General features: G+C 35.1%; 1 protein-coding gene and 1 long non-coding RNA gene across 2 annotated transcripts; one reads left to right on the forward strand and one right to left on the reverse strand.

The window, feature by feature from the left end:
• Positions 1-3,796: 3,796 nt before the first annotated feature.
• LOC145093136 (uncharacterized) lies at positions 3,797-4,856 on the reverse strand. Its single transcript, XR_013702773.1, has 2 exons — positions 4,723-4,856; positions 3,797-4,328 (listed from the first exon to the last, which is right to left on the reverse strand). It is a non-coding gene; the product is annotated as an uncharacterized LOC145093136 (long non-coding RNA).
• Positions 4,801-7,690, forward strand: EDA40 (Zinc finger (C3HC4-type RING finger) family protein). The gene is made up of 2 exons (XM_079031207.1): positions 4,801-5,509; positions 5,608-7,690. The coding sequence occupies exons 1-2, from the start codon at positions 5,105-5,107 to the stop codon at positions 7,372-7,374; spliced, it is 2,172 nt and encodes a 723-aa protein (XP_078887333.1). The 5' UTR covers positions 4,801-5,104; the 3' UTR covers positions 7,375-7,690.
• The last annotated feature ends 5,602 nt before the right edge of the window (positions 7,691-13,292 follow it).

Here is a 13,292-nt window from a genome sequence, read left to right on the forward strand (position 1 = left end):
AAACTATAATAAACCATGTTTAAGGACTATATTTGTCAAACAAATAAAATGTTGGGACTTTTATGACATACACGGATTTCATGAGGATAAAAAGAGTCATTATATTTCAAAAATGAACTTTTATGTTATTTTGATATTAAAGGGACCATAAATGAAAATTTTCGCATAATGGGCCTTTAAATGGCCTTTACGGCTTTCTTGGGCCAAAATTGAAAAATATTGAGTTTGGTGGACCAAAAATGTCATTATATGTAAACTTGATCCTAAAATGAAAAACTCACGATTTAAGGGTTAAAAATGACACTTATTTCTAAATTGGGCCAAAAATGTAAAATTTACGAAATTTAGGCTGAGAATGCAAATTTTACAAAATAAGGGCTAGAAATGTCATTTATTATGGAATAAGGGATGAAAATGTCAATGAATGTATTTTTGGACCGAAATTGTATATTATTTTATAATTGGGCTGAAAATACAAAGTTTCATAATTTAGTGGGCTAAAATGTTATTTTTATCAAAAATGACCAAAAATGTCATTTTAGGTGAAATAAGTCGTTAAATGTTTTATTTAAGTCATAAGGGACCTAAAGAGTCAATTTTGTTGAAAATAAGCCCAAATTGTAAGGTTACAACTTAATGGGCTGAAGATTTCCATTATAACAAAATTAAGCATTTTACGTCTTTTTGATAAATATTTAAGCTCAAATAAAAATGACGTAACGAACAGAAACAAATTACAATGATTACATGTTTATTGGGCCTAATAACCACTATACATGCTTACTGGGCCTTCATGGTCCAATTGCATGTTTATTGGGCCCAATTCATTCTTTACATGTCTATTGGGCCTTAATGACCCAATTACATGCTTAATGGGCCGAAATCACCTTTTACATGTTTATTGGGCCTTGGTGGCCCATTTACATGCTGATTGGGCCTGGACTATTCATTATATGTTTAATGGGCCTTTAAGTGTCCTTTTGCATACTCAATAAGCCTGTAAATAACTTACATGCCTAATGGACCACAAATGTCCCTTTTCCAGGTTGGTTGGGTTTTGTCTTTTCATATAAATTCTTAATCGGTATGCGCAAGAATCTAAATTCATATACATCTTATATCGTAAAATTCGAATAATTATACATTAACAATTGGGATCTAGCGAGACATGTCGATTGACACCGCTGAGTGTATGATCGTAGCCTGTAGTTATAACCAGAGTCTCCTGGAGGGAGAGCGAGGGTTTGTGTATAGATCTATACGGGGGTAACTCCCCCACACCTGAGCTATTCGCTACAGTTAGACTAGGCCAGTCTAGGGTGACAAACCTTAACTTCAACAAACCGGCGTTTGGAAAATGCCAAGACAGGCGGCGAATTAGTCCCTATCAAGCATGGTTATAACAACTCACACAGAGATCATTATCACCATAACATTACGGAAATCAGAACATTAATCATGTCAATACAAATCATACATACATCAATACATGGTTTTAGGGTTTAAGACCACAACACATTTATAATCAGAAAATATCAGATTTTCTGGGGAAATACTATTATTTAATTACCTTCTATTTACAACAGAAAGAATACAAAGAATTTCTGGATTGCATATCTATTCATATTTTACAATGGAATTCACACATGCATTTATACTTGACTGATACATCATTTTTCAGGCTTTTTACAGAAAATATCGGATTTTCTAGGTTTTACAAATAATACAAAGACTTTCATTCAAACATGCTTATGAACTCACCAACATTATATATGTTGACTGTTTTCAAATTAACTTGTATTCTCAGGTAACCGTTAAGCAGGGAAATCTTCAAGTATATGAATTTATTTTGTGTAATGTCAATCATCGTACAATTAATATTTTGGAATATGTAACGTAAGACAATGTACTTGATGTGAACAATATCAGTTGTATTATGGAATGTTTGGTGATAATTGTGTTATGTTTCATGTATATTCATTATGATGATATTTCAATTTATAGTCACACGAGCCATCGGACGTTACCACTGTCTGGTTCGAGGGTGTGACAATTTGTCTTTCTAAAAGTTGTAATTAATGACGAAAATTTTAAATCAAATTTCAAACACATGCATTTTTTAAAGATATATGGCTATTATGTAATACATATTTGGAAAATAGTATATACAATTAATTCATCTTTACAATTGCTATTTGGACAATATACAATTAATTCATTTTTACAATTGCCGGAACAGTGGAATAGTGTTGTATTCATATGATGTTAAATATTGCATTTACAAAAGTGACAATATGATATTTAAAAGATATTGAAAAGAAAATTAAATATCCTCTTTTATATTGTTTTTATTTATTTTTATATTTATATAAACTAATGACATATGAAATTCATTAATTTTTTTTTAATTTTTTATTTTTTTTATTTTGACATTAATTTTAATATAATGAGTAAGAAGATAGGTAAAAAAATAAAAGGATATTTGATTCCTCTATTACACTTGTTTTTCTACAAAAATCATATCTTTTGTCTTTGCATCCTTTATATTTCTTATTTGCTATATTTCTTTATATTTTTGTTAATAGTCATTTCTATAAATATTCCATGTTAAAATGTTGTTGTAAATTAGTGTATACGTATTTGTTTGTATATAATATCTCATAATATAATTTACATATTCAGCAAATTAAATAAAAAAAAAAAAAAGAAAGACTAGAGAAAGAAAAAGATAGTTTATCCGGAACATTGACTTGTGTACAAAGAAGTACCTATCACCTACACACCAGCCTGTCATTCCAGTCTGATGATTTCCTGAAAACTAAACAGTATTGACCTCGAAACTTAAAAGTACCCTGCCACTTGTCCACTCTTTTGCAAATGTTTCTAGATCCAAAATCCAAATAAATACCAACCTAATTTTCCATGAAACTATAAAATAATATAATATAATAAGAGGATATGTTATTATAATAAAAGTTGTAATTTTATTAATTCGTGTAATTTGTTATATTTTAAACAATGAAATGTAATAAATAAATAAAAATGTATTTTTTTTTTTATAAAAGTTGACAAGAATATTACACTAAGAGATAAAATTGGTAGATAACTAGATAAGATGGTAGAAATATGTTAATTTGTTATATGTGAATGTTACAAATATATACAAAAATAGTGAATAAGAATATTTGTATGTTTTAATAAATATGCATGAGGCTTGTTTTTTTTTTCATAAATAAATATTTTTATGTTAAATAATTAAAAAAATGTTACATAAATTGATATATTTATATGTTTCTAACTGACCGCTTCAGTATTTGGTCATCTTGTTGTAAATAGTTGAAAGTTTCCTTATCTTCACATACATATTAGACCACTTTAGATCTTATTTCTTACCTACTTGATTAATTGAAAGAAGTTTCAGTAGGATAGTCCTGAGGATTCAAATGTTCAAAATGAGCCGGAAAAAAAGACACTTAGACACTAACGTGAAACGAATTAAATAATATAAACTAATTTTTTTTTTTTTTTATAAACTTTATAACAATAAACATAGTAAAATCATAGTATTTTAATGAGTAATGACATATGATAACAACTAAAAAAAATTAGGCCCTAGAAATAATAGATTTTAAAAAAAAATATGGGCCTCTAAAAAAGTTGGGTTCTATGCAGCAGTCCATTTTGCTCTCCTTCAAAACCAGCTCCGGTCTTCGAGTTATAGTCAATTCATAAGATACTCTCCTAAAGAGATAAATATTCTTTCTATCTAGAGATTCCAGTTTTTCTACTTTGCGGATCAAAAGAAGAAGACATTTCACATTTAATTAATGGAACTTTCGAATAGTTATCCCTGTTTGTTGTGAAAAGCTACAAGAGTCTAATTCCAAAGGATTCACTTTGTTGCTAATTCTTGTTAACCTTGTTTTCATAGATGTCAATCCGAGACTTAGCCAACATGACTTATTTGCTTCTCGGGTCCCGTTGGGTTATGTTTGCGACTCGACAGATGCAAATGGAGACTCAGATTGGTCATATTCATCTTGTGTTGGGTTAGGTTTCATCAGTATCACCATCAAATTCTTGGGTTGCAGTTGACGGTATGTTATGTATGAGATTTAGATTTTGGAAAAGATTAACCTTCGTTGATCGTGCACAAACCAAAATTCGTAGTATGAATGTTGTATCAAAATTTGTAGAAACGACAAGAATTGAGTTTGGGGTTGCGGGAATTAAGTATATGAAATTAAGTCTCGAGCATTGGTTGTGTTTTATGAACCCGTTGCATAGTTTTTCTTTTCTTCTGAACCTATAGCATGGACCTTCCGTGTCTGCGTGGTAAAATAAATATAAATATATGTATTTATAAGCTTAAATTAAAAAAAAGTGACAGCTTTTAGATTTGTCAACAATCTTGAAGCGGAGCCATAACTAAGTCCAGGGCTTATAAATTAGATTTTACTATCTGAATAACCGCGTAAAACATATATCAGGAGATAATTAAGTCCAGAACTTATAAATTTAGACTTATAATTATGATATTAAACGGTCCGAATTTAAGTCACAACAAATACAATAAAAGAACATTTGAAACAGCTAAAATATTTGTTACTTAAAAAAAACAATTTTTCTATTTTTCATTTTATGAACATTTATATGTACGTTAAGTGAAACTTTTTGGACGGTAGGATAATGTTGGAAATGAAAAAAAAAAAAAAAAATTACCTTGATGAAACACAGGAGTAGTGACTAGTCTGTAGTCGTACTATATAATAATTTTGGTGTGTTTGTGTTTGTGTTCATCCTCCCACACCGATTAAAAACAAAGAGAAGAGAAAGAGAAGATCACACGACTTTTTCTGCAACTAGAAGAAGGAACACCAACAGAGTTTTTCTTTTTCTACGAGTATTTATTAATCCATTTATGATCTCCCAGCTTTGTTTAATTCAATCCAGTATCCACCCAACTGTTCTTGTTGTTTTGTAAGTTATCATCAATTCGATCCCATTGAAAGCTAGCTATATTATATATCTACCCATAAAGAAGAAAGAAGAATCGATCCAGAAAAAAGGAGAGAGTGAGAGAAACTTACAGAAGAAGAAGAAGATGGTGTTGGGATGGAGACGAGCTTTTTGTACTTCCGTCCCTCGGGAACGTGATTCAACCTCCATGACTTCTTCCATGGAAGAGTTTGAGTATGAACATGTTATTGACAATGGGAATGGAAGTAGTTGTGGTACTACAAAATTGGGGAGAAGATTTGGGTTCTTTTCGTCTTCTTCAAATCCATCTACGCCTCCGCTTCGATCTCAGTCGGTTTCTAGTCCGAGCCTCCGTTGTCGGACCACCGTAAAAGTACCACCGGCTCCGTCGTCATCTGTTCCTGTCAGTCCGAAGCTTCATTGCGAGACGAAGAACAACCCTCGGTGTTTTCTTCGGTCGTCGACTCCTTCGTCTCCTCGCTCTCCTTCTCCGTTTACTTTCCTCAAATCGAGTCTTCGCCTTTGCACTGTAAGTTTTGTTTATTGTCGTTGGAATTTGTACATTTTGGTGATCATAGTTTGTGATATATTGATAATCTGATATTGATCTGGTTTATGAATCTGCAGCGTAGATGTGGATTATGTTTGCAGAGCGTGAAGAAAGGGAATGGAATGGCGAGTTTCACGGCGGAGTGTTCGCATTGTTTTCACTTCCCTTGCATCTCCGATCATGTGAAGAAACAAGGGAGCCTTGCTTGTCCTGTTTGTAGCTGTTTGTGGAAAGATATGCCTCTGTTGTCTGTAGATGAACAGAATCAGAAACATCAGTTCGTTGAGGAAGAAGAAAGGATCAGGGAAAAGCTAGCTACGCGATTCTTCATGGAAGATGTTGCTTCCAAAAACGAATCTCCAAAGCAGCAGCCATTGAATTTCAAGGTTTATAACGATGATGAGCCATTAGCGTCGTTAACTCCTAAAGCTCGGTTCATTGCTATTCCAGAATCTGATGAAACTTGCGATGAAGAATCCATCGATGAGTTTCAAGGATTTTATGTTAAGGGAGGTAACAACACTCCAATTGAGGATCATGCAAGAGATGTTGATGTTCGTCTGTTACCAGATGCGGCAGTGATCGCTTCTTCACGGAGGCACGAGAGTTACGCGATTGTTCTGAAGGTAAAAGCTCCACCGGCGCCGGAGAAAACACAACGCAGAGCTCCGATCGATTTGGTCACTGTCGTTGATGTCAGTGGTAAAATGACATGTGAAAAGCTACAGATCATCAAAAGAGCAATGAGATCAATCGTTTCAGCACTTTCATCCAAAGATCGTCTCTCAATTGTCGCATTCTCATCGTACTCCAAGAGGTTATTACCATTGAGGCGAATGACAACGACTGGCAGACGAGCAGCGCGGCGTATCGTGGAAGCCATGGCCGTTCTCGAAGGCTCATCAAATTCAAAAGACGCCGTGAAGAAGGCCGTGAAAGTTTTAGAAGATCGTCGAGAGAAAAACCCGGTCGCCACCATCATCCTACTCTCCGAAGTCCTCGATCAATCATCATCCATTTCCTCGGCGCGTTACTCACACGCGCGTCTCGACATTCCCATACATTCACTCAACCTCGCCGTGACTGAAGATCACGTATTCGCGAAATGCATAGGAAATTTACTGAGCGTGGTGGTTCAGGATCTCAAACTGCAACTAGGATTTATCTCCGGTTCCGGTCCGGCGGCAATCGCGGCGGTTTATTCACGTACACCACTACCGATCGTCCTTGGATCCGGTGCTGTACAGATCGGAGAATTGTCTGCCGATGAAGAAACAGAATTATTGATTGAATTGAAAGTGCCATCGTCGGCGTTAAGGTCCCACCAAATACTATCCGTGCGATGCTGTTACAGAGAATCAACAAGTCAGGAGCTTATCTATGGTAAACAGCAAGCTTTGCTTGTACCTCGGCCGAACGCCGTCCGATCATCGTCTCCGGCCATCCAACGGCTGCGAAACCTCTTCATCACAACTCGAGCCTTAGCCGAATCAAAACGGCTAACCGATCGAAACGATCTCACCGGCGCATACCACATGCTTGTCTCCGCTCGTGCCTTAATGCATCAATCCAATCCGGCTTCTGGTAACGAATTTATGCTCCGTTTAGAAGCGGAGATAAGCGACCTTCAACGGCGGCGCAAGGTTCAAGCACCGTCTCCGGCTCAGCAAGTTGGACGGAGAGGCAGGGCGGCGGATGTGGCGGCGTATACGGATGAGAAAGGTGAGCCGTTAACGCCGACGTCGGCTTGGAGAGTGGCGGATCGGCTGGCTAAAGTTGCGATGATGAGAAAGTCGGTAAATAGAGTCAGCGATTTACACGGGTTTGAAGATGCGAGATTCTGATGAAAAATGAAAAATGAAAAATGAAAATAGTAATTTTTATGGCTTTGCTTTTAGGTCCTTGTGTTTTCTGTTTATTACAGTTTTTACCCTCTAAGAATGCAAAGTTATTACAAAAGGAAAAATAATTAGTGTGGTCGGAGTATAATATCGACAAAGGGTACCCGACGATTTGAGCCTTTTATATGTAGCAATCAATTGGAATGAAAACGAAAACAAGAGAAAGGGTGACAAAAGCTATTGAAATGGAGGGGCCTCTATGTCTTTTTGTCTTCTTTTAGAATTCCATTATATGATGATTATATTTCATTTGGTTTAATGGGAAGAATAGTTGTACATTATCTTACTTAAATGGAAACCTTTTAGTTTAAAGCAATAGTTCTTAACAATATAGATATATAAAATCTATAAGAAGTTAGAAAATCAACAATTATAATGGAGAAATAATTATGATAAATGGAAACCTTTTAGTTTAAAGCAATAGTTCTTAACAATATAGATATATAAAATCTATAATAAGTTAGAAAATCAACAATTATAATGGAAAAATAATTATGATAAATGAAGACAAAATTGAAAAAATGGTCCCTGTGTTATGTCAAAACTAGCATGTTTGGGCCAAAACGGTTTTGGCTAGCATCAATGGTCCAAAAGTTTCATTTTCTTGCAAGTTTGGTCCAATTTGGTTTGAATTTTTTTGGAAAGACGATTTTGCCCTTATTATTTAATTTTTCAATTTTGTTTTATTACCAACAATTAAAAATAAAACAAAATAAAATAAAATACCCTCTCTCTCTCTCTCTCTCTCTCTCTCTCTCTCTCTCGTTTCTTGCTTACCACTGTCCAAAGAAGAAGAACGAGTGGTTGTCACCGGCCTAGGCTGCCCCTCCGCCTCCCTCCGGTCAGGTAGCACCACCCCGGAACACCCGATTCGATCGTAGCTACCCTCCCTTTGAACCTAGACAGATGCAACGAGAGAAAGGAGATCGAGATCTGAAGTTTGGGTTTCTTGACGATTAGGGTTTCTTGGCGGCTAGGGTTTTCAGATGGAGGGTTTCATGACTGGAAATCGAGGGGAAGACACTTCAGATCGATTTTCCTCGGCTGTTAAGCCTCCGACGAGGTGGTTGTCATCGATCCTCTAGATACAGGTTGAACATATCTGAAGGAGACGAGCATGGTGATGGGGTGTGGCAGTGACGAGAAGAACAAGATAGAGGGACATGATTGGCATCTGATTCAAACACCGATTCAGAGAAGAACAAGAGAGAGGGACATGATTGGCATTTGATTCAATAATTGGAAAGGACGCAAAAATTTCTAGGTTGTAAATCGTAATCCCTTTCATCTGTAAATCGTAATCTCTTTAACCTGTACTGATTTAGGGTATACGGTGTCTGTGATTCAGGGAGGGGGATAAAAGGGGTGCAGTTTACCTTCATCTTTATGTTTATTGAGTTGTTTGTGTGCTTGTGGGTTTGAGTTGGGCAATTCATAGAAGAAATTGATTCCGATGGTGGTGATGGCAGTTCATCAGAAATCGATTTCTTAGTTCGTGAATATGATGTTCTTGTTCTTGAACTCAGGAAAAACCGAGTGTTCTTGAGATTCATATGCATATATGAGTGTGTATGTGTTTAGTCTATTCGACTTCATACAATGAATTGAACAAAATTGATAAAAGTTAGGGTTCTTCATTTTAAAAATCCACTACCAGATCTGTATTAATTTTCTTTGTAAAGAGAGAGATAGAGAGAGAAAGAGAGAGAGAGAGAGAGAGTATTTTATTTTTTTATTTTTAATTGCTTTTTAATTACTGATAATAAAATAAAAATGGAAAATTAAAATATAAGGGCAAATCCGTCATTATAAAAAAGTGCATAGGAAATTGGACCAAACTCGCAACAAAACGAAACTATTGGACCATCCTTGCAAGCCAAACCCATTTTGGACTAAAGGTGCTAGTTTTGACGTACCACAGGGACCATTCTTGCAATTTTGTCTAAATGGAAACCTTTTAGTTTAAAGCAATAGTTCTTAACAATATAGATATATAAAATCTATAAGAAGTTAGAAAATCAACAATTATAATGGAAAAATAATTATGATAAGTGGAAACCTTTTAGTTTAAAGCAATAGTTCTTAAATATAGATATATTAAATCTAATAAGAAGTTAGAAAATCAACAATTATGATGGAAAAATAATTATGATACGATTTCATGATCAACCAACACAATTGAGTTTTATTTTGGACATTTAATTATATATATATATATATATATATATATATATATATATATATATATATATATATATATATATATATATATATATATATATATATATATATATATATATATATATATATTGGACACAATCTATCAAATAAAGATATATTTTCAAAGGTTTTTGCAGCAACAAAAATAAATATTAAAAGTAATTGCATTGTAAGAACAGTTACATCCAAACAATGACGTTGCGATGCTGCAAGGGCCAAATTATCTGTCAATGAAAGTCATATTCTAGTCATATCATCCAAAGAAATGACAATATTCCATCAACGAACTGATTTATCTCTAAATAGATGAAGCAACAAAACACAAAATGAATAAATGATGTTTGTGTCCGAATAATTATATGGCATACAATCATATATGACATAGAAAAGAATCAACACACATCTTTTAATTAAATTGGCTCTAGTAGATAAAGTTCCAAAAGTATTATCCAACCAAATATATTGATTTTAATAGTCAACAATTCAATCCATCTAGTTGTATCTTTACCCACGACCAAATATTCACCATCAATGTATTTTTCTCATCGATGCTATCGCAAGCACCCCATCAAATCAAGCTTTCGAGTTGAGCTATATGGTTGCTCATTCGATTGAAAAGATTGTAAATTCCTTTCATTTCTGATTTCTCCTCGTGTTTCTTTGATACCCCTTTTGTTGTAAGCATTAACTCTCTATCGACACTCGTGGTAAAACATGACACGACATGAAAACCCAACACGAACACGACACGAACTTAGCGGGTTAGGGTTAGAGATTTCAACACGACACGATAATTAAACGGGTAGGGTTAGGGTCAAGACTTTCAACTCGAAGATGACTTGAATATGACCCGTTTAATTATATATTATTTATTATAAATTTTATATTTTTATAAATATATTATATGTTATAGACTTGTAATGGGCCAAACTCAATAATTAGAAGTAACATTCATATTTTCAAAGTTACTTAATTTTAGTCATCCTCACCACCTATCCCTTTTGCTCCCAAACTTTAACTCTTTTCATTTTTCCTTCTAAACTTAATATAAATTTTGTCATTCCATCCCATAACTCCAGTGTTTCACTTTTTCTTTTTTTCTCCACAACTCCTACTTTCCAACCTTTAAAATATTTCAACACGACATGACACAATATATTTACAAGGCATAAACCTTAATCCGAAACCTGACACGGAAATAAATGGGTTGACACGACACGACACGATAACTAAACGGGTCGGGTTAGAGTCAATCCCTTTCAACCCGTTTAACGTCTTGACACGACACAAACCCGACACGACACGATACGTTTGCCAGGTCTAATACTCCATTAAAAAATTGTTAGGTCACTGGATAATCTTTGTCAATTTTCAAAGTAAATAATTTTAGGAACCTACGCCAAAAATTAACTTCACAATACAATTTTCCCTTTAAAAGTTCAGCAATTACCCACTTTCTTTAAAAAAAAAAAAAGCAACCATGTCATTGTAGATGAGATATTTTCCCATGAATCATCTCTGGGTTAATTCAATCGTATATAGTACAAACTAAGTGTGAAATCCGTATGTTATATAGGTTGATTAAAAAAATTATATATGAAGATATAAACTTTAGACAAAACTACAAAAATGGTCCATGTGGTAAGCATTTTTTGGGGATTTTAGACCAAACCCCGATTTTTTTGGATTCGTAATCCTTTTGGTCATGTTTGTACGAAAATTTGGTCCCTTGTAAAATTGAAATAACTATAATGTCCTTATGATATTTTTTTTTTTATGTTTTTCTATTTAATTTAAATGAAAAAGAAAATAATTAATTAATTTGGGCCCAAATCTCTCTCTCTCTCTCTCTCTCTCTCTCTCTCTCTCTCTCTCTCTCCCCCCCCCCCCAAATACCCATCTTCTTCTTCCTGAAAATTGTCCAGATGAACAAAAAAACACCCAAAACAAATTGTTGAACTCGTCGGTTGTCAATAGAGACGGAGAAAAGAGAATGAGAAATCATATCTAGGGTTAGTCTTCTCCATTTGTTTTCAAATATGTCCGTCTTCTCCATCTGTTTTCATATCTGTTTGTGTTCTTCATCACAGTCAAGATCGGTTTATAACATCACTCCCTTCTTAATTCATCTTCTCCATCTATGGCTCGATTTTCATTGTCACCGGAAATCTTCACCATGCTCGAGGTGTCTGCTTTAGTATTTTGAACTGCCATCGTTTCTCTTGTGAAATCTTATGCAGAGACTTAATACTTAACAGAAAAGAATTAGACCAAGTCAATAGCACGTCATCAACACTTGAGGAATGTTGGATATTTTTTAGAAAGTCGGGTCAATCGAAGTTCGAGGAGAATCCCAAGATCCTCAGAATATTAGTTATTACTGTTATGTATAACAGACTAGTCGATCAACATACTCACATACTTACATCTTCTCTGATACTTTCAACACTTGAGCATAAACACTTTTTCTTTAAGATCAACTAACACTTGTATATATTTTTATTGATTTACTATAAGTTCTGAGGCAGGTATGTTTATCATCTCCCAAGATTTTATGTCGGAAATGTAGAAGGATTAAGGGCTTTCCTCATATATCACAAGGTTCTTATCTTGATTTTACTTGTTTATGATTATTTAATCGATCACAACAATTTTTGCACACTTATTTTGAAACAACCCAAAAATACCACCCAAAAATTTCGATTTTTATTATAACAAAAACAACAAGACTGAGTATCACATAATAAAACCATATGCTGCGTGTTTCAAAAATCATAATAAAATACTGTGAGTAAAACTGTATCACAACTGTATCCAAACATATCAAGAAAACTAAATCAACTCCCAGGACAAAACTGAAGCTGTGGTGTGTGCGATGCCATCATCCCGAGCTCTTCCCTTTGCTTGCGGAAGTACCTGAAACCAAAACTGAAACTGTAAGCACGAAGCTTAGTGAGCTCCCCCAAACTACCACATACCAAACAATACATATAAAGCACATACTGAGCCTTGCCCACTACATCAGACCGAAGTCTGGAACTAGCTGCATCGGACCGAAGTCCGGAACTGACTGGGACCTTGTCCCCTGCATCGGACCAGAGTCCGGAACTAACTTCATCGGACCGAAGTCCGGAACTGACTGCATCGGACCGAAGTCCGGAACTAGCTGCATCGGACCGAAGTCCGGAACTGACTGGGACCTTGTCCCCTGCATCGGACCGAAGTCCGGAACTGGCTGATCATGGCATAGCATAACACATATCAACTATTATATTCACATATACTGCATACTGCATCGGAACAGAGTCCGGAACACATAACACAAACATGCTTGAATCACAAAGACATCAAGCACTCTAACTACTGCATCGGACCAAAGTCCGGGACTACTGCTAACTAAACGGGCCGGCATTGTGGCTGTAGACCCGTTCCTACTGAAAGGAGACTCACCTCGTGAACTGGCTGCTGAATGAATGGCTCTGGAAGTTAACTGCTGCTGCTCCGGTATCTCCCCGGCTACAATTTCATAAACACACTCAATCAAATGCTACACACTGCACTGGGGTAAAATGACTCTTTTACCCTTGGTCAAAGTCAACTCTCTCAGTCAAAGTCAACCCACAGTTGACCTGACTCGCCGA

This window comes from Lactuca serriola, chromosome 3 (genome assembly GCF_051521515.1).
Source record: "Lactuca serriola cultivar US96UC23 chromosome 3, Lser_US96UC23_V15, whole genome shotgun sequence".
NCBI classification, from domain to species: Eukaryota; Viridiplantae; Streptophyta; class Magnoliopsida; order Asterales; family Asteraceae; genus Lactuca; species Lactuca serriola.